Source organism: Callionymus lyra, chromosome 2 (assembly GCF_982586985.1).
Source record: "Callionymus lyra chromosome 2, fCalLyr1.hap1.1, whole genome shotgun sequence".
In the NCBI taxonomy this organism is placed as follows: Eukaryota; Metazoa; Chordata; class Actinopteri; order Syngnathiformes; family Callionymidae; genus Callionymus; species Callionymus lyra.
The window spans coordinates 22,890,041-22,911,690 of record NC_141819.1 but is presented as its reverse complement, the minus strand read 5'-3'; the positions used below and the strand labels follow the sequence as shown (position 1 = coordinate 22,911,690).

The 21,650-nt window shown below is 38.1% G+C and overlaps 2 protein-coding genes across 2 annotated transcripts; both read left to right on the top strand.

Moving 5' to 3' along the window:
* The first annotated feature begins 452 nt into the window (after positions 1-452).
* On the top strand, positions 453-7,560 carry tmem106a (transmembrane protein 106A). Its single transcript, XM_087784142.1, has 8 exons — positions 453-646; positions 4,493-4,658; positions 4,725-4,788; positions 4,868-5,021; positions 5,964-6,104; positions 6,165-6,208; positions 6,504-6,557; positions 6,908-7,560. Exons 2-8 carry the CDS (start codon positions 4,511-4,513, stop codon positions 7,014-7,016), a joined length of 714 nt encoding a protein of 237 aa, XP_087640268.1. The 5' UTR covers positions 453-646; positions 4,493-4,510; the 3' UTR covers positions 7,017-7,560.
* An 868-nt stretch (positions 7,561-8,428) lies between these two features.
* arl4d (ARF like GTPase 4D) lies at positions 8,429-11,177 on the top strand. Its single transcript, XM_087784140.1, has 2 exons — positions 8,429-8,525; positions 9,894-11,177. Exon 2 carries the CDS (start codon positions 10,001-10,003, stop codon positions 10,604-10,606), a length of 606 nt encoding a protein of 201 aa, XP_087640266.1. The 5' UTR covers positions 8,429-8,525; positions 9,894-10,000; the 3' UTR covers positions 10,607-11,177.
* Positions 11,178-21,650: the final 10,473 nt, after the last annotated feature.

Sequence of the window (21,650 nt, the reverse complement as noted above, 5' to 3'; positions counted from 1 at the left end):
CCTCGGGCTATTAAATTGTACAATTCTGAGTTCGGGGGCAGGAGTGGAGTGAAAGTATTTGGATGTTCTGTTCTATGTTAGTCTTTGTATTCTTTGTCTTTGTTATTTTTCTTTGATCTATGTTCTTTAGCTTTAGACTTAGATTGTGTCATCTTGTTCTTTCTCTTTATTTCTCTTTGTTCTTGTTCTTATTTTATTTTGATTATTTATTTTTTATGAAAAATTGCTGTATTTGCTGTGGCTATTGGAAAAAAAAAACAATTTCCCGACAGGAGACCTCCTGAGGGATCAATAAAGTTCTACCTTACCTAACCTTAGAAACGAATTAAATTTCAATGCTAAACTGCAGGCTATCAATCCATCACGACTTGAATTCCTTTCACATTTTTAACTTTCCTTTTCCAAACAAACGAAAGTTATTTTAAAAAAATCTTTAGAAACGGGTGGAGTGGTTGACGTCTCTGCGCATGCGCCGTTAACGCACATTACGGGATGTGTTATTACTTTCACGTCTGCTTCTCGCTCATGCGACGAGGACATGACATCAGAATTACTTCTCGGTTGTTATTCTTCTCTCTGCATCTTCGTCTCTAGTATAAGGTATTTTTCTGGATAATATCGTGGGGGGGTGAGTCAGAACTTAAAGGTGAGTCAGCACTTTTTCTTTCCTGTCACTCAGCGACGTCATGTGACACAAGTACACGTATTTGTTAAAAACAAAAACACAAAGTACTCGGAATTCTGTCTGACAACAGAATACTTCTCAATGGTGATTGTTTTGAAATATAACTTCATTCTATTAGGTTAGAAAAGTGTAAAAAAAACAACTTTACAGGAATGAATACTGGACTTCCTCATTATCATAATAACGGATGATTAAGTTTCATGTATTTTTTAAATTGTGTTTTTATTTTACTGCTTTTTAATTTCTTACTCTATAATTTTTCAACCAAAATCAATGTTTTTCCAAAAGAGGATCATATTTAAAGGAATCTCTTACAAACCAGCCATGATGTAAAAACAACAAGTTTTACATCTAAATGTCTAAATTAAAGATATGTATAGTCTTGTGGTCACGTGAGTGTGTTGTTGTGTAAGCACATGAGGAGTGACTTCATTCCATCATAGTTCCATTAATATTGGGAGTGTCTTTTGACCTGCAAAAATGTTTGTGGTTGTCAAACAACTTTCTCACATTCATCGCTTCCTGCTAGTTGTTGTTTTATATGTTTCGAGCATCTCTGGAAGTCTGTCATAAATGCAAAACTAGTTCAACCTGACATATACGATATGTGACTTTAAAGTACTCTGGTTGACGGACCGGCTTAAAGTAATTTACAGTCATAATTGTCACAACATTGTTTTCTTCAATTTCTGGTTGATCTTAAAGGTCCGGTGCATTTCATTTGTTTGTACAAATGTAATAATCAGAAGAAAAATAGTGATATCTAGACATTTTCCATGTTTTCTTGATAATAACACTTGGGTTCTTACATCAATAGCTAACATCCAATAATAGACTACCTTCACAGATACTAGACTGAAGTCTGTTGAAAATATTGAGCAGCTTTGTAAGTGTTTGATTTATTGATTTCCCGATCAGAGGATTGAATTTCTAGCAAAGTGAAACATGACTCTCCTGTGAAGGATTGTTAATCCTCTCTCCTCCTCCAGTCTATCACTATCAGAGCCGCAACACTGAACTTTCCCCTAATAATGATTTCCATTGGCTCTAGTCTGATGTGATCGCCACACATTTGCGAGTGAAAAGAGTCCACAGCAGTCAACAGATACCACAGAAGATAAGCTAGTCTGCATGTTTACTCTGGTTTGACAGCTGAAGACACTCGAGGACAAGGCCAGAAAAAAAGCTCATTGACTAGTTGTTTGTATTTGCTGACTCTGCAGAATAAAATGAGCTCTGTATTTAAATCAAAGCTTGGTCACAATAAGAGGATCCTTCAGTAACTAGTGTTCCATGCAAGGACAACATTGATACAAGAATGTTTATGTAATCTTTAAATATCTCAAGCACTCGAAGAAATCTGTTCGAGTGAAACACCCTCAAGAACGCAAACGCTTAGAGTTAAAACAAGGGTTAAAGAACCAGCTGCGTTCACACTCATTTTGTCAGCGCCCTTTTTCCTGTTTTATTGTTACGTAAGAATGCCTCAGTAGTGTCATCAAGCAGTGCTTCGTCAATGGCTAACCTTGTGTGGATTCACTGAATACATTCCACATACTAACTTTGGTCCAAAGGTTTAATGGCTGCCAACTCAACCACGAAAAGAACAACAATTTAAATTTGTCATAAGTTTTGGGCCAAATTTAATAAATATTTTTTAAAGCAAAACATACTGGATGGTATTTTATACATTCAGGTTTTGTAACAAAAGCATAAAACATAAACAACCTTAAACAAATATATCTTGAAAAACGAATAAAAAACAGATAAATGATTTTGATGAAAATAAAAAAATAAAAAATTAGCGAAGAGTCTGAAACTGTTTCTGTTCCCAGTTAATGTCTATTTTAGCCCAAATCAACCCAAAAGTTAAAGCCTCACAAAACGCTAAACAAAGCCATTTATTATCAAAAGAAACACCCATGATGATTGTTGATCCATCTGGTACAACATACTGGTTGAGGGATGTGTAGTGTTGAATACATTAGACCGGAAGGAGAAAAGATGAGCAAAAGTCTCATCATTCAGTTTACATGCATCACATATGGAAGAGAGATTTGGAAATATCTTTATCAACCTGGTTTCTGAGTAGTAAAGTCTATGAATTATAAGCAAACATTTATAGAGCATGTTTCATTTTTGACGCATCCACTCAGAAATCTCAAAAATCCCATAAAGAATGAAGCGTAGAAGGTGTTCACGAGTTCAGATAGCAGACGTATGTGTGGGAGACTTAAAGGAGATGTTGAAAAATTCAGGGAGTAACTGAGAATTCAAGAAAGACTGATGGTCAAAATTCCTTACTTGAAAGTTTACTCCTTAAAAGGTGCCTATGAGGGAGATTTATCCTGCTGTTGCCATACACTTACCATTCATTTTATTATTAATCACAGAATATATATCAGTCTTGTATCAACATCTGATCCATTTCTCCAGGTTTAAAACAGGGACTGTGGCACAAGGGACTATAGATAGATAGATAGATAGATAGATAGATAGATAGATAGATAGATAGATAGATAGATAGATAGATAGATAGATAGATAGATAGATAGATAGATAGATAGATAGATAGATAGATAGATAGATAGATAGATAGATAGATAGATAGATAGATAGATAGATAGATAGATAGATAGATAGATAGATAGATAGATAGATAGATAGATAGATAGATAGATAGATAGATAGATAGATAGATAGATAGATAGATAGATAGATAGATAGATAGATAGATAGATAGATAGATAGATAGATAGATAGATAGATAGATAGATAGATAGATAGATAGATCTCTTACTTTACTTTTGTGAATTTTTTTTGTGTTGGTGAAAACAATGGTTAGATACATCTCAAAATGGATATTGTTGGTCAAGTGAATGTTATAATACTTGCTTATGTATGTGTTAATTTTCATAACTTTATATGGACATTATGTTTTTTTTTAAATCCTATAATAGTTCAATAATAATAATAATATCTGTTGAAGTCTTTTCAAAATAATAAATGACCTTACACTCTTTTCTTATATTAATATGTTTAACTGCCACAATAATGCAATTAAATAATGAATATTCAGCACTTCAGGTCCAATAAAAAGGAGACTTATGAGCATCATGGGTAATTTATCTCTTCATTATTTATCTCTTGACTGCACTATTTAAAATGTCAATCTAGCTTGTAGTCCCTCTTCACTGACAGCCATTCACAACAGACTCTAAAGTAAAATTACCATGTCGTAGGTTGTTGCTTTGCATCTTACAAAAGTGATGTGTATTGTGGGTAATCCTCCCCTTTGGCACCAACAAGATACTCCTAAGACTTTCCTTAACAATCCTCAGTGAGTGATACTATCATAGGTCTCATCCATACTTTCAATCAATACTTGTCTTAACACCACACGGACAGGAAAGTTTCTCTGGAGAGGTTTGTTCAAACGTTGCCCATTTTAGGTCCAGAAACCACCACATGAAAACGTGTTGTCCTTATTTTGATCATTATTAGGATTCAGCTGATTGAACTGGACAATTGAAATATGGGTCACAGAGAATTGTATCTCATGTTGGATTTCCAAAGACCATAATGTCTCTGAAATGTGTCGTTAAAAATATGCTGTGACTATAAATTCCTTTGACTGCGTCTAACTTCTGCCCACGTTTGCACCTTGAAATGTCATGAGACCACATTTATTGGTGTTTTAAAGACAGTGAAATGTGATCTGCTTTTATAGTCTTAACAGTAGCTTTAAGACGCAACATGTAAATGTTCATATTCTACTATATTCAAAATACTATCCATTCTTTTCAGCCTGGACTAAGACGAACCATGGTGGATTCAAGCGTGAAGAGCTCTGATCCTGATTCAGGATTAGACAAGAAAAGAATTTTGAAGCAGTTTCCTCCGTACGGCAGCATGAACTGCAGCGGCAGCGACACTTGTCCGACCTGTCGCGGCACCGGACGAATACCCAGGGGTTTGTTTTGGACACCTTTCCAAATCGCCACCTTAGGTCCATGTTTTGCATCTTCGATCTTCACAGGTCAACAAGACCAGCTGGTTGCTGTCATTCCATGCAACGACGTCCGCCTGAGACCCAGACGCACGTAAGAGACGCACCATGACTCGTCCTCTGGGTTTTTGCGTTGTTGTCGTTTTTATTGTCGTTTGTCGTGTGTGTTACAGGAAGCTCTACGTGTTCATCTCCATGGCAGTGTGTCTGTTCCTCTGCTGTCTGATCCTCTTCTTCCTGTTCCCACGGAGCGTGATCCTCACCCCGGTGTCGGTGTTGTCCGTCATGGTCCAGTTCCAGCCGTCGCTGGTGCAGTTAAATGTCACGGTCAGTTCATTATTTTCTGATGAGTATAAAAAAACGTGTTGAAAGATTATCAATGAAAATACCTTTAATGCTGAATCCAGGCGTTCGATTGAATTGTTTAATAAAAATAATGATAATACTAAAATCTTGTAAAATAAAAATGTGTATAAATGTGTATTTTTTTAAATTAAGTATTAATAAAGAAAAATGATAATGATCTTGAACTAAAAACACCTAATCCCATCAAACAAGTCATGCCTGAAGTTCTAAACATTGTGATAACCTTTGTCAAGCATTTGTTCGCCCTTTGTCGACATTTAGCTAATTTAATCTGTATTGACATGTTCATATTGAGGTCAGCTAAGTATAGACAAAGTGAGATCATTGTAAATGTTTTTATTCAAGTCATGTTTGTGAAATACCTGCTGTGACAGGTCGAGTCATTAAAAAAAGAAAGACAAAAATATTCGACTATAAGTATTTATAACTGAGTTCGGGGGCAGGAGTGGAGTGAAAGTATCTGGATGTTCTGTTCTATGTTAGTCTTTGTATCCTTTGTCTTTTTTATTTTTCTTTGATCTATGTTCTTTATCTTTATCTTTAGACTTAGATTGTATCATCTTGTTCTTTCTCTTTATTTCTCTTTGTTCTTGTTCTTATTTTATTTTGATTTATTCTTTATGAAAAATTGCTGTATTTGCTGTGGCTATTGGAAAAAAACAATTTCCCCAAGGATCAATAAAGTTCTACCTTACCTTACCTTACCTTATAATCTCGGTGCGGGTGCATATTTCAACTTAATTAAACTCTGATGAACTCCACAAACGTACAGTAGTGTGTGTTGAGTTGAGCATCTCGCTTCAATCACATGACAAACTCATAACTGGAGGACAAAGTTCTCAGAGACGTGTTCAATAAAGGTGGATTTCACGAACCATTTTTTTTGTTGCTCTGTTTATCTAGAACCTGGTCAACCTCACCAACACCAACTACGTCCCGATCCAGATTGTGGAGTTTAACGTTCAGGGTTTGATCGAAAACGTTTTGGTGGGTTCGACCAAAATCTGCAACACGACGTCGCTGCGCTCGCGCTCGCACACTTCAGTGAGTTTGCTGGACGCTCAGTTAGAATCTGTTGTTTGTTACTGAACCCTGTGTTTCTAGTACATCTACCAGATTGGACTTCCGATATCTGACGAAGGATTGAAGTAGGTTTGATGTAACACATGAATGATATTTTGTTTCTGTGTCATATATTTATGCTTAACAGCCGCTGTTTATCTACATTGACCGAACACTGCAAATGTAACAGTGACATTTATATTGATATAAATAGATATATTTGCACCAAAACAGTGATTTTGTCAGCGTTGACATTAAGATCTATTAGCACTTCCCTTTTGCTAGCACACATTCATAAATATCCCTGTATTTCCACGAAGAAGAGTTAAGTATTTATGGGTGTCCAAGTATTTCTACTAACAGTGTTTTTTCCCCCATCAGCACCTACTGCAAGTCGACAACCTTCAATATTCATTCGATCTTCGTTCAGCTGCAGTAAGTTTCCTGAAGTCATCTTGCTTAACCAAAATGAACCAAATGATTTCCTGTTGATTTAAAAGTCTGGTAGAAATAAACGTACATTTGTTTGTACAAATATAAAGATAAGTAGACAAGAGTTTAATTTAAAAGCTGATATTAAGATGGTTTCCGTGTTTTCTCGATGATATTTTAGGAATTCCATGTTCCTTTTTTCGGTATTTTGTATTATGAATGATAAAGATGGAAAAATATGAATTTATATTTGAGGTTTTCTTCTTCTTTTACACATTGAGCTTCTTTCTTATCCATCGATTTATAACATTGTCTTGACCAAGTGAATTTTTTACACTGTTTTTGTGTGACAGGTTGACGTTGAATATCTCCTACCTGTCCCACACGGAGCAGCTGTCTGTGGATACATTCGAGTACATCGACTGTGGCGCCAACTCAACCATTCCTCATCCTGTCCGATGAAGTCAAATGATGTCGTCATGACAACACCTTCATTTCTCTTGAGACCCATTCTGAGAGAAATACTATTCAAAGGGAAACATAGCTGAAAAAGGTCAACGACTAAAGTACTTTTGACGATACAGTGCTTCTATGAACATCAAAATAGTTAAAAACATAAATGGCGGCTTAAAGACAATTTTTTTTGTATCAGATTTGATGTTTTGACTGTGTCAACATGTGTTTCCTGTTCTATCCAGGCGCCTGCTGTGAAACTTGCCAACTGTTGGCTTTTGAGTTTGTTCTGTCTCTTGACTTTTGCACTTTATTCAATCAACAAGCCCAAAGACTTTATGAATGTGGTTCAGCTCCTGACAGAAAATAATGTTTCAATTCACTTTAAAAGCTTTTAAAGCGTCACAAGTTTACTCGCCTAATACTGAGAACTAGAGAGAATAAGGGAGCACCAGTTTGAAATGGCTGTTTTTACACCTTAAAATTATTTGTGCCCTTACTTTGCCATGACAAATGGAGGTGGAAATAAACCAACTTTCATGTTTTAAAATAATGTTGGTGGTCATTTGTTGATTATATATTTATACTCTTCCTCTTTTCTTTGTAGACAGATAGACACAGACTGATCGATCGATAAATAGATGTAAGTAAGTAAGTAATTTTTATTTGTATAGCGCTTTTCCAGACCAGGGTCACAAAGCGCTTAAACAATCAAAACAATATTCAATAAAGTATATACTTTAAAGATCAAGATAAAACTTATAACACAACAGGAGTTCCAGAAAATCAAGGAAAAGCCTGAACAAATAGAAACGTCTTAAGATGTTTCTAATGTGCATTTTATAAATGCTTTATATTATATAATAATGCTTTTACGTACTGTTGAATCTTGAATATTTTTTATTGATGAAAATGATGCATACAAATTGGTATTGCTGCAGGCAGAGTTAGACTATTTCATAGAAATAAATATATATTTAAAATATTGTCATGATGGATGCTTGAAGTTTTTATTATATTCTATTTAATATTAAAACTATTATTGTAGTATCAAGAACGGCCTCTAGGGGTAACTGTCGCCACGCAAACGGTATTCTATTCATCCAAGAATAAACATTTAAAACGATAAATGTAAAGATAACTCGTTCAGTGCCTTTCAAAACTAAACACAAACATGATATTCTCTATTGGATTCACTGTAAATCTGCATGAACAGAACATGAAAAATAAATGATTGGCTCGAGAAAGTAAAAATAACGATCTTTAACTGACTCCAGTATAACCTGACATAAATATAAAACGAGGAACTCAATGTCCGATCAAAGGATTTTTCTTTAATCGAATAAAGTCATTTCGTACTTTGATGTGCCTCTGCGCGTGACGTCACAGTGGCCGCGCTCGCTGCGCGCGCCCGCGTCTCCCGCACAGCTGCTGCAGGAGAGACACGGAGCGGCGGCGTTGACAGCCATGGACGCCTCGATTCCTGCAGGATAACGCCGTTTTCTGCCCTTAGTCAAGGTACGAACCCATTTTTTATTGTCAGTACAGTGTGATATCTGCGAAAATTTGCTGAATTTAAACGTCTTTGAAGCGTGTTTTTGGACGCGAGTTCTCGCGCTAAGAGATTAAAGTTGAAGCCTGAATACACTGTTCCGTTGAAACAGTTGATATACTTTTATTTAAATACTTAAAACAGATTTCTTGACCACTCTTGCCGAAGCGTGTTTAAAGGTTGAATCCATGAAAGCTCGACAGACAAGTTTCTGGAGAGTAAAGATCTGCATCTACAGCGAGAGCAGCAGGTTCTGCTGTTAAGAGGATTAATGTGGGAAGAGAAGGAGACACAAGATAACCTCCATCTTCCCAATTAACTTGGAAAACCCAAGACATTTGTGTGTTATATAATCTTACAAGACGCGGTTTGTTTGGGCATCCAGTCATGCGGGAAATTGCTTGTGACTTAAAAGCAGCATGAATTGAGAATGATTTTTTTAGCTCCAGGACTAGTGGTGAGTGTCTATGTATGGATGTTTGTTCACAAGTGATGTTGAGGTGGATCAAGAACAGTCCGTCCTGTTTATACAACAAGCTTGATTGTTTTTCCCTGTTAAAATACACCCCCCTGGGTTTAAAATGTTACAGCACAATCTCTGACTTTTATCAAGCTGTTGATAAACTTCATGTTTAAAAATAATGGTCACTTATGTGGTAAGAAAGGCAGTAGAATAGAGTATGATCTCGGCTTGCATATTGTTCTTGATGTAGGCTTATGACAAACATTTTGATTTTAGATTTGGAAAGCAATTCATCATTTCTGTTATTCCATGTAGTATTTCCGATTTGATACCAGGTTTACATAATTCCCCCTTTTCTAGCCTCATTTCTTTGTGCATTAAATGCTCAAAAAAAATGTAATTCAGGGCAAACTGAATATGTGAGGTGGACATGAGCATTACAGTATAAATCTGATCTAGAATGGATAATTCTGATCTATTAAATTATTACCCATAACTGTTCTGCATGGAAGTAAGTAATTTTTATTTGTATAGCGCTTTTCCAGACCAGGGTCACAAAGCGCTTAAACGATCAAAACAATATTCAATAAAGTATCAACTTTAAAGGTCGAGATAAAACTGATAACACAACAGGAGTTCCAGAAAATCAAGGAAAAGCCTGAACAAATAAAAACGTCTTAAGATGTAAGGAACCAACTATTTCTCAGTCTGTTTGTCCAAGTCTTGAAGTTGAGTCTTAAGTTATTAGTTGCATGTAAATGTTGAAATGTAATTAGTAGTTGTGTTTGTTATCTGTCTCACACACATTCTTAGAGCCCCCCGCTGTGCCCTCATAAATTGTTAACTTAATCTGTGTTTGTGTTTTGATAAGGTATCCAGACGGGCCCGGTCATCCTCTCGAGACTGAAGAACAAATGCCAGTCCACTGACGAAGGAGGGATTAAATCTGGAATCTGACACCTCAGGCCGGCGAGAACTATGGGGAATCAGCTGACCGATATGGCGCCCACGACATCCTTCCTGCCAAACCTGCAGTCCCAGCACATCGTGGTGGTCGGGCTGGACTCTAGCGGAAAGACATCTCTGCTTTACAGACTTAAACTGAAGGAATTTGTGGAGACCATCCCGACGAAAGGCTTCAACATGGAGAAGGTGAAGTTAGCGGTCGGAGGCTCGCGAGTCATTAACTTCCAGGTGTGGGATGTCGGCGGGCAGGAGAAGCTGCGCCCGCTGTGGAAGTCTTACACCCGCCGCACGGATGGTATCGTGTTCGTCGTGGACTCCACAGAGCTTGAACGTATGGAGGAGGCCAAAGTGGAACTCCACAAGATCACCCGCACCTCCGAGAACCAGGGGGTCCCCGTGCTGATCCTGGCCAACAAACAGGACATGGACTCTGCTCTGGCGCTCAGCGAGGTGGAGAAGCTTCTCTCGGTTCACGAACTCAGCATGTACACCTTGTACCACGTGCAGAGCTGCAGCGCTGTGGACGGTCAGGGCGTCCAGCAGGGTCTGGAGAGGCTCCACGACATGATCCAAAAGAGGAAGAAGATGCAGAAACACAATCGGAACAGGAAAAGATGAAGCTGCTACAGAAAAAAAGACGGAGATTTATCCAGTGTTGGAACACTTCCAGGCCTAATGGTCCCTTCTAATTGGATAGAGCGATCTGTGCCAACAAAACAACAATTACACACTGCCTTGGGGTCAGCAGGAATAGATTCGGTCATTATATCTGAAGCAGTATTGACATTCACTTTGTTCTACAATCCTGAAGCTGCCCTCACGAATGCTATAGATTTAAGGTTTTCTAACTTTCCCCTCAAGTGCATTTCTGTCCTCCAAGACGATTTCCCGCGATCCATTTGTGATGTGAAGGACTAACGTACGAACACTCTCTCGTTCTGTGGCACACATGGAAGACATCGGCACACACTCCTTCACTGGCTTATGAAGAACATGCACCTAAGAAATAGTTCCTCTATGGATGTATCCTAAATATATTTATTCCTTTGATGTTGGAGCTGAAGACGGGAGAGATTTATTGATCAATCGACCACGGAAATGAAGATACGTTTGCTAGACGAATACTGTTTATACAACTTGTACATTTTTGTAATGATGATGACTAAATAAATGAAAGCACTGTTCAGGAGTTTCATCGCTGGAGTTATTGGCATCGATGTCCTGCTTTTGAAACCTTTTTTTTACGTCGGTAGGGTTGAGTTGTAGCTCCTCCCCCTCTCTGTTTGTGACCGAATCACCTAATTGACATGTCCGTACGACCAGCCCTCCCCCCGTCCTCACCAGCCCTTAACATCCTCACAATACCTTTGATTCCTCCCTCAAGTCTCCGGCTGTGAGCAGTAATTGCCTCGGTTGGTGTTGGGATGGCGAGGAAGCGGCGCACACGTGAGATGGAACCACCTGGGAGTATTATTATTATATCGCTACCGTGAAGCTCCACAATGCTGTCCGTGGAAAGAAAAACTCTTGATTTATTCAGAGAAAAAATGTCATTGCATAATGTCTTCACCTATACTTTATTCACTTTTATGAAAGGCCTTGCAGTGAACAACACTTCCACGACTCATACTGCACTGCAGCAGTTTTGGTCACATGGCATCAGAGACGAAGTTTTAAATCATTTTCCTGGATGGAAAATGCCATCAAATTAATATATAACATGAACTCCCTTGAAGAGAAGTAGCTTATTTGTATTTTTATTTTGCTTTATTAAAGCAAATGTGTATTTTCAAAGGTCACAGGTGTTTATTTATTAATTTATTGTAACAATTCAAAGCTCCTCTTCTTGTCTCTCTGCGCCTTGATCTCCAAACTAAAGTTCATGTTAATAGAATTCGTGAAACTAACATGACAAGAAACAAAAATTCAAAGTGTTAGACACTTATTTCCTTTTTGGGAAATACAAATGAATCTTAAATTTACAGAGATTGTACTGAAAAGCTTTAACTCCAACAACACCTACGTATACTGTTTGGTTTTTCCATTAAGAGTTAAGCTTATGAAACAATGAAACCAAAGCTGAAACTTGACTCCCCCGACAGTGACAACAGAGTAGACGTCATCAATGTGTTGATCTCTGATATACAGACCCTGCATATCTGACCGAAGAAAGGAAACAGGAGTGACCTTTGTTTCTACTCGGTAAAGCTGCTTAATATTTCAGGAGTGTGTGTCGTCTCTCCGGTTTGTGAAGGTTATTTGAACTCCAGATTGTTGATTATGCAACATTGTTTTTGCAGGAAGGTTTGTGACAGGTCAGACGGTTTAGTTTTGCATAAACAGGAAGAGAAGTTATCTTGGTTTGACACCTTTTATGGCGGTAACTTGTTTTTTTCAGACAAAAACCTGTGATCAAATGGAAACTGAAAAGCCATAGCTGGATTTTAAGAGAGGCCAGATGTAAAGTGTGTCAGTATTTAGTAGCAAGTATTGAAAGTTGTCATGCGATTTAGAAAAGTAGATCACAATAGTTTAATTTTAGAACTCGTATCTAGACATTTTCCATGTTTTATTGAGAATAACACTTAAGTTCTTAAATCAATAGCTTAATATTGTAGTGACAAAAAAAAATATTTTAGGCATTCCATGTTTTCTTTTCTGTTAGTCACAAGATACACACAGCAGTAACTGCAACTATTTCTGCTCTCATTATCATCTACATGAATGTTCAAGGCCTGTGTAAACCTCTAAAGTTAACCGTAGCACAAAGAAGGTGATCATCATTCCACAACCTTTTGTCAATCAAACATCTCAAGACCTATTCAAAATGAATTAAATTCTCGTCATTCCTTTTTCCGATTGCTGTCTCCACAATCAACAAACATGAGATTACACAACACAAGGACTTCGTGAAGCGGTGAGTGATGGGTTCCTGCTGTGTGTTTGTCTTGCATGACTCCATGTCATAATGACTTTGTCTGGGCCTGTTGTTTCCGAAATGTCAAATACTTGCGAAGTGTACGCTGCACACCCGGACCAGCAGGACTTGGGTGACCTCACTGCCCACAGTATCTTACGGAGAGACTCATTAAAAAAGTTTAGCTGATGCTCTTTTGCCGAATCATCTTGACCCAGCATCTGGTCCCTGAAAGAATTAGCATCAGGATGAGTTCAACAGCTGAGACGCTGTCATCAAGAACAACCAGTGACTCATGGGCAGAATACATACACGGCGACTACCATCCACATCGTCGCTGATTTCCTTCATCAATCCGTCACTGCATGTCTCTCTCCCTCCCAGTGGGAGGTTCCCTGTCAGTCGTGCACGTACAGGTGCTCCCCTGGGAGGATGTGACATAAATACAAGATTTGTTCTCAGCAGGGATTCATAGTAGAGGGCAAGTGTACTTGAACCAATATTCACTCACGGAGCCACCAGCCATGATTCTGCCCGACTGCAACTGCAAAAATACATGCATGCTAAATTAAAACGAATGAAGTGAGAAACAACTGTAGTGTAGGGTCTCGCCCACCCACACAAATAGATGGTTTAAATAAGGACTTGGAAAAGGGGATAAACATATAAACTATATAAGTAATCCCAATATAGATAGGAGGAAGTGAAACTCGTGTTTTGGGAGCAACATCGTATAAAGGAAGTGATAGTTGTATCAAAACCATGTTTCCAAATGTCAATGCCAGGAAACTTGACTCAGAAATTGTCTCACAATACTTTACCAAATCTATATACTGCGTTAAAAAGAGAAGAAAATGCACGAGGAACTCGCTTCATTGTTGCCATAAAAAGGTCTTTCGATGTTGTGTCGATCACATTACATCAATTTAAAGCAGCACTATATGATATTTAGTCGAGTGACGCCAGTGGACTAAAGTGGTAGTGTTTAGCCCAACAGGAGACCACATTTCCCATGAGCACTCGCTAAACGTTGCAAAAGTTGCCATGTCCCGGTTTGTAGCAGTTGGACAGGTTTTCTGTTTCCAGACTTTCATTGATGAATGAAGTGTGGATACGAGGAGGTAATGAATTAGAATGTGGATAACGAAATATGATATGTGTTATGATGGCTTTATAAATAACATAACTTTAACTTTGTTTTTGTACCGTAATTCGCCCCCCACAACCAGCGTGATATGTGGCATGTTCACACCATCCCCAAGAACTTTTACAGTGAAAATAAAAAATCATACAAAACACCTCAAGTCACGGTTTATGAGTCATTCATCTAGTTTTAAGTTGATATATCATCACAAGTTATTTTAGTATAAAAATATATAGGTACCCAAAACTACCCAGAGCTGCTTTAACCTTCAAAGAAATCCCCTTTTATTTTTGTTGTAAAAACTGACACCACTGAATCAACAAACCTCAGGAGAACATTTAACAAACAGGAAACCGTTAAGTGAATGTGTCCATCATCAGCTCGTATAATTGAGCCTCAGATCAATTTAACTTTGGGTCCTTTAGACGCAAACCTCCGCAGAATTGTCGCTGTTTCGTCTCACACTGACCTACATCTCTCTGGACTCTAATCCAGTCATATTTTTGACATCATTTTAGGATCGCCATGACGACCAGATATGCACGCAGCTGCCAAAGGGTGAACCGCACTAGAAGAAGTGAGGGTCAGGTTGCTTTTGTGCCTGGATGTTCAACTCAGCTGAGGTTACAGAGGGGGCAGGGAGAAGAGAAAGAGGCTCGGATCAATAGCGAAATCCTAAGACCACCCCTGTGACTTCATCTGTCTCTCTCCCTCTGTCTCACTTCACCTGTGACGTGTTTGCTCATAGGATCAAAGAATCACGTTCTTATTTTGAATATTAATTTATTTGCATCATGCTAGATTCTAAATGTTTTTTTTCTTTTAGTTTATTTTTTAAGTTACAATTTTATAAGAACAAACATTACACCAAAGCTGACTTTGTAACTATAAATTATTTTCATCTCTTAAACTACAAAGAATACAGTTTTTAGCATTCAAACCCTTTAACTTTGAATTTGATTGACAGTTAATACTATTATAGCCATAATAATACCAATAACAACTACAAAAGCAACGACAATATAAATAAAATACTAATGTAGTTATATATAACTCTGCTTTTAGATTAAAGTCTGATTTTAGATTGATTCACTGTTGATGTCTCAACAAACAAACACATATATCATCTTGATACTCTCCAGGCATCATATTTCCATTTCCTGTGCACCTAAATTCCTCTATCGATGCTTTCTATTTTCAGTGTCTTCACAGATATCGATTGTGGGAAGATCATATTTCACACAGTATAGCATTTCTCGGAATCTAAACTGACTACCCAAGTATGTGTGTGTGTGTGTGAGAGTGTGTGTGTGTGTGTGTGTGTGTGTTGTATTCAGGTTGTTTATGAGACATGTTTGCAGAGTAAAGGATCTGTTGAGAGCTTAGATGAAAAAGTGTTAGCAGGAGGCTGGGATTAGTTGCTTTAGATTTGATTCCTGGACGGTCATAAAGCTGTCAGTTGGCCTCCATTTAGAAGCCCATGAGATTGAACGTAGGGAGGAGGGGGTGTTGTGATTGGAAACAGGAGCTCAACTTCACCACATAGAGTGATCTTTTCCCCCCGGAGGTCTGAAGACAAACACGTAGAGACCTTAATTTCTCCCTGGTTCTACCTAAAACAAAGTCACAGCAGGGGGATCTAAAGTGTTTTGACCGAGTCTTCTCATCCCTCCAAGGTGACCTTATTGCAGAAACACATGGACACCATCATCTGTTTTATTCATGTGTTGATGCCTGCAGAATTCCCATCTCGAGATTACCTCAGCAGGCATTTATTCATATTCATAAAAATAGTCTCTGTAGACCCCTAGTCACGAATGATTCATTGCACCAGGGAGCGATGAGTGTATTACAGGCAGCATTTTTGCAGCGATTTTAATCTTAAAGTTGGATTTATGTGAACGGTTCACACTCACGAGGATTATGCTTGAACTCTATATAAACTGCCTCAAAGTGATGACATTTTTGGAAAGATTCATATTAGGTATCTGGTCATTATCATCATTTTGGAACCTTTTGGTGATGCCTGTTCAAAGTGGCATACGTTTTTACTCTTCATACTTGTGTTTTGAAATATCTGATTGAGGCTTGCTTTTGGGTGAACCAGAATGATGGATAGAAAACTGCGCTCTCATAGTTAGCTCAGTTGTTCCCACTTGTCAGTCAACTTTCTTGTCGGAAGCTTTCTATAAGACTGGTCTTAACATGAATGCTTCAGTACTCATGGACAATGACTTAAACCAGTTGACCAGTTGACTTTGCCACTAAAACCTCCTTCTGTTTCAGGCCGTTGTTGTTTGGTTCCTGGTCTTTCTCCAATGGACGAGGTTCCCTGACGCATGAAGACAATTCAGCCCATTGCTAATCCTTTGTGCTTTGCATGCATGTGTTAAAATCCTATCATCAAGAAAAGAGATTTTAGGTTCCACTGATTTGCAGTCAGATATCATGCAAATTACCTTTTTCCACTAAAAAGATGCAGCAAAAGCAGGTAGATAAACTTAATAAATAAAAGCACAACTTGAATTATGGTTTAAATATAACACCTACATTCCAACTGCAATACGCTATATTACTGGCTTCTTAAATAAAGTGTCCATGTCCGTTGCAAGACGTAGTTAGTTTGTGTTTGCTCTCCGATGCCAAATGATCTCAGAACTGAAATAACAAGAGAAAGAAAAAAAACCAACTGGTTGAATGTCTTTTTATTTCATTATTTATTTTATTTATTTATTTATTTATTATTATTATTATAATTATTATTATTTTTTTTTTATAAAAAAATGCTGTATGTATTGGCTATTGGCAAAAACAATTTCCCAAAGGAGACCTCCTGAGTGATCAATAAAGTTTAACCTTACCTTACCTTTTCCACAGATATCCAGAAAGTTTCCTTAATCAAATATATATTCAGGGTATGACCTGGTCCGCCATCTACACAGAACTCCAAGATGATTAAAGGCCATTAAAAACAATGTTGCTTTTCGAAAACTCAGACCAAAGCATAGATAACTGAAGGATAAACGTCATTTATGTGACCTTGTTCAGCAAGTTCTGCTCTTTGTGTCTTTGCTTTCTTGTTTGCCAGTGCAGTTACTGCTTTGTTCACTCCATGAAAACGAAGCACCATTTTTACACATTTGTGGAAGTGATGTTAAGAAAAGCAAGCGTTCTCCCTGGAATAGGTCAAACTTTTCAATAAAATGTCCAAATCCTCTTTTGAACAGAAGGGAATTCAATTACGGTGTAATTGTATTAAACACATGTTTTCTCTTTAAAGAACTCCAGCCAAAATATCCCATTGATCTTTGAATTCACCTCGAAATATTATCAGAAATATAAGGTTGAAGCGTCTCCTGGTAACTGTGGTCCTAAAGTAGGTCAAATAGAAAGCAGTGATTTCAGTAAACTGTAGAGACGTTCTTCATTGTAGTGAAGGAATATTCATCTTTTCAAAACTATTATTTTAAATGGCATCAATCATTTTAATCTGAATTTTTGCGCACATACTTTTTCACATCCTTTTTAACACCCAAAATCTAGCCCCAATCTCATGCTGGGATTATCCACAATCCCAGCTGGTACACGAGCTTTATCCAGCGGTGTTAATCCAGACTATTATTGTTATTTAAAAGCGGGCAGAACATTGAGCTGTAACCCAGATATGTGGTGCAAAAAGACAACAAGTTAGTGTTTTTTTTTATCGCTCAAAGAGTGTGTAGTAAGGAATGTGTGACCTCGATCGCTGAAGTAAAATGTAAGAATTCTTGAACATGATCAAGTGCGGATTGATCCATTATAGGCAGTGATAAGAACAAATGATGTCGACTGTAGTCATCAACAATTTTTTGGAATTTCATTTTCTAGACAAATCCTTTACAGCATTGATATATTTTTAATTTATTTGAATTGCTTTTTGGTCTTCAAATACAAGATAAATAAAGGTTTTGATATGTTACCGACTTGGATTTCGGTCTCATGAAACATAGACGTATTGATACCACAACACATTTTCAACAGAATCTTGACAGGAGAAAGAAACAGAAACATCAGATTTGGTAGATATCACACATAACTGGCCTCTGCAATAATTTGCCACCTGTTTTTTTACAGTCTCTCCCAGACGGCACCGTTACCAAGAACTGCTGGCAGTCAAACTGGTGCTGGAGGCAATGGTTGAAGGGAGCCGAACTGCAGTTCCTGGTTTGAATCCTGCCCTGCAAACAGACAGCTGGGCACCTTAATTCACATAAGGTATCTGTGGACATAACATCAGATAAGTCATATTGCTGTAAAAGATACCAGACACCCAGATATGTGCTGTAATTTAGGACTATGCACCCAAAGTATACCAACAAATTCTATATTTTTGCTGCCTTTTCTTGAACAACAGGAATCCAAGTTACTTTACCAAAATGTGCAGCTAGCCTACTTTCTCTTATCAATCCTACCAATCTGATGGGTTTAAAGAATATACTTAGTAGAGTCTTACAAACAAGCCTGATTTGGCCATTTGGATATTGGTATATTTCTCTCCTTGTTTGGTCACTTTGATCAATTTGTTCCATCATTGTTGAGTTTAAACAAGTTTGGATCAAAGTAAAATCCAGGCCAGAAGAAACTTGAATAAAGGGGAACATGAACGATCACAGCTGTATGAACAAACGATGACTTAATCCACGACATCACACGCGCTTCTTTGTTTCATCCCTCGTGGGTTTTGTTGACATTACGTCCTTCCCCGGACACTCGGCTCCCCTTGTTCCTCAGCTCCCTGCTGGACCAGCTGTATTGAGTGCTTGTGCTTCTTTCTGGTGGAGGCGTCATGATCACGTGGGAGTTGGGCCGCGCGTGAGCTCGACGCAGAAGAATCCATCTGGGAATGACCTGTCGTGCTGGCGTTGGAGGTTTGTGTTTGTGATAATGCTCACGTTATCAGAATTCAGCTCCGTGTGGGAGTGAGTGGTGACAAAATGATCACAATGACTCGCTATCACTGGATGGATCATTTATATGCACAAAGATGAAGGCAAACGACTCCATAAAAAATGTGGTTCCTTGTTTTCAAACACTAACTGGATTTGTCCGGGGTTGTGGTTCAGGATAGCTTTGGTCAAATTTGCATGTGTGGGTTTCAAGTCTGTGATACTTCATTGTTGCCAGATGTCAACAAAATGTGTTGTTTTTTTAAGCCCGGAATTCACATTGAAATAGAAATGATTATTTCTCTTTATGATTAATTCACACAGAAATTCCTTACGTTTGGAAAACTTCAAATAAAGTCTCACTTCTTTTCTTTATTTCAACCAACTTCGTTAAACATGTTGAATTATTTAGTTTGAATTTTCAACTGACTGTCTTAACAGTGATGAGAAGGTGAATTTTAAAAGGCAAGGGAGTTATCTATCATGAATTAAAAGCCATGACACCAAGTCTTGCTGCACATCCAAAGAGAGGATCCCTGCACCAAGAACCATATCCTTATCCTCTTAACTTCCTCAACTGCTAATGACAGACCTTCTCACCCAGTCTTTAAAAAAAGGCGTGAGCGACTCGCCCCATGAAAAGCCTTTTTTTAACTATTGAGGATGTTCCATTCAGCTGAGAGTTTTATAACCTTGGTCGCTGTATCACCACCATCATGCTCACTCGATACCCTCCTTCACAGACGGATGTCAAAACGGTACTCCCACAATATTCCCACAACACAAATCACACGCTTGTTCTGTAAGCGTGAACCAAGATCAGCCCAGTAGAGTTTAAGAAATATTTAACATCATGGATGTCACAAGGTCACACTCGGTGAGGTTGAGCAGTGTTTTCTTTCAATTGTTCTGAAGACAAAATAAAACTGATAAAATCTAGTTTCTTCTCCGGGCCTTTTGTCTGGACTTTGTTTCCTACTTGCTTGTTTCTCCACAATTTTTTGCATCAGGGCTCTCTGATCCTCTGGTGCTACCGAAGACAGGTATAAACTGAATCTAAGTCATTCACCAAAACACTCCCATTTAATTCCTTTTCATCACTTTCACTCTTATTGGAAGTAAACAAATGTATATCCATAATCTCTGTTCCTGATCTCATCTTGAACAAGGACATCTTTATAGATCACCATATCAACATGAACATTAATCGACTTCTGCCCTCTTACAATGAGCATCAATTTCAAATGCTAAAGATAACTATGGCCTCAGACTTAGAGGTGCTGATGAGCTCAAATGAAAGTGTCAGGCCAATAGAGCCAGAGGAGAAATTGATAATGCAAAAGTGACAAAATGACCTGAGAAACAATCATTACGATTGAATACCTTTATTCACATGTAAGTCAAACTCAAGGCTGCTGAATGTATGACAAGTATTGAAGTTGAATGCTATTATGAGTAAATATAGCAGGTTGAGAAATGTGTTCTTGTTTGTGCACAACAGTGCATGATTAAACAAGGTATTGAAAACGAGGGAATTCATGCGGATTAGATTGGGTATTTGGGTCTTGTTTCCCAGAATGAGGCACCCATAGTTTGTCCAATTTGTTCATCCATGCGATCTTTCACCAGCGTTCACCGCTTCTCTTTTGTGGCTCTTTCATGTTACAATCAAAGGTTTCACTGTTTAAACCACTGAATTTGTCCCGTTATTCGGTCCAGACCGGGATGAACATCAAACATGGATAAAGTTCACACACTTTCCATGATTTTGTTTATTTGTTTTTGATGAAATTGATGTTCATCTCATTCTAATCCAACTAATGAATCAAAAAATCATCTCGTAATACTGTTCAACCACATGACCTGTTTGCATAGGTGCCTTCCTCAAAGTCTTCCAGCGTTAGTTTAATCCCTTTAGAAGGACCTTAGAGTGGGAGTGTTGCCAGGGATCACTCGCGTAATGAGACCAGGCCATAAATACTCCTAGCAACGTCTAGACTGGAGTGATAATAGGTGGTTCTCTTATCCAGTTCAGGCTCCTGTCATGTGATTAAGCAGTTTAGAAGCCACAACTCAAATGATATCTCTATAATAATACATGAAGAAACCGATCGTATTCCTACTCTAATCCTAACTGGCTACTTTTTGTCAGAAGGGTTCGGTCGACTTGGCTTGTTAATTATGTTTGCAGCAGCACGCCATCGTCATCTAATCTTTCTGTTCGCTCGCAGCATTTGAAGCACACGGAGTCAGCCTGGTGGAAATGCAATTTTACAGATACATTTCGGCACCGTTAGCAAAAATGGGCGTGTGCGTGCTAATTGCTTTGTGGTGAAAAACGCCAGGCCTGAAGCCCAGGAACAATACAGTCATCACTTCAGCACTTTTCTTGGAAATGAGGAAAGTTTGGGCTGACTTGACGATTGACTGTACATTTACTTTTCATTAAAAACAAAGGAAATTATCATAAAGTACCAAGAAGACCTAGAAGTAGGTCAAGACTGTTCACACCAACATATCTCAAAGCATCTACACTACAAGAGAATCAAACTCAAGGTCCTCAGGGCCACGACTATAATGCAATGAGGAGATACAGTTACACAGAATCACTCTGACTGTGGAGTCATACAGTCATTACCGCTTCCGTCCTACGCTTCTATTCTCCGAGTGGAATGA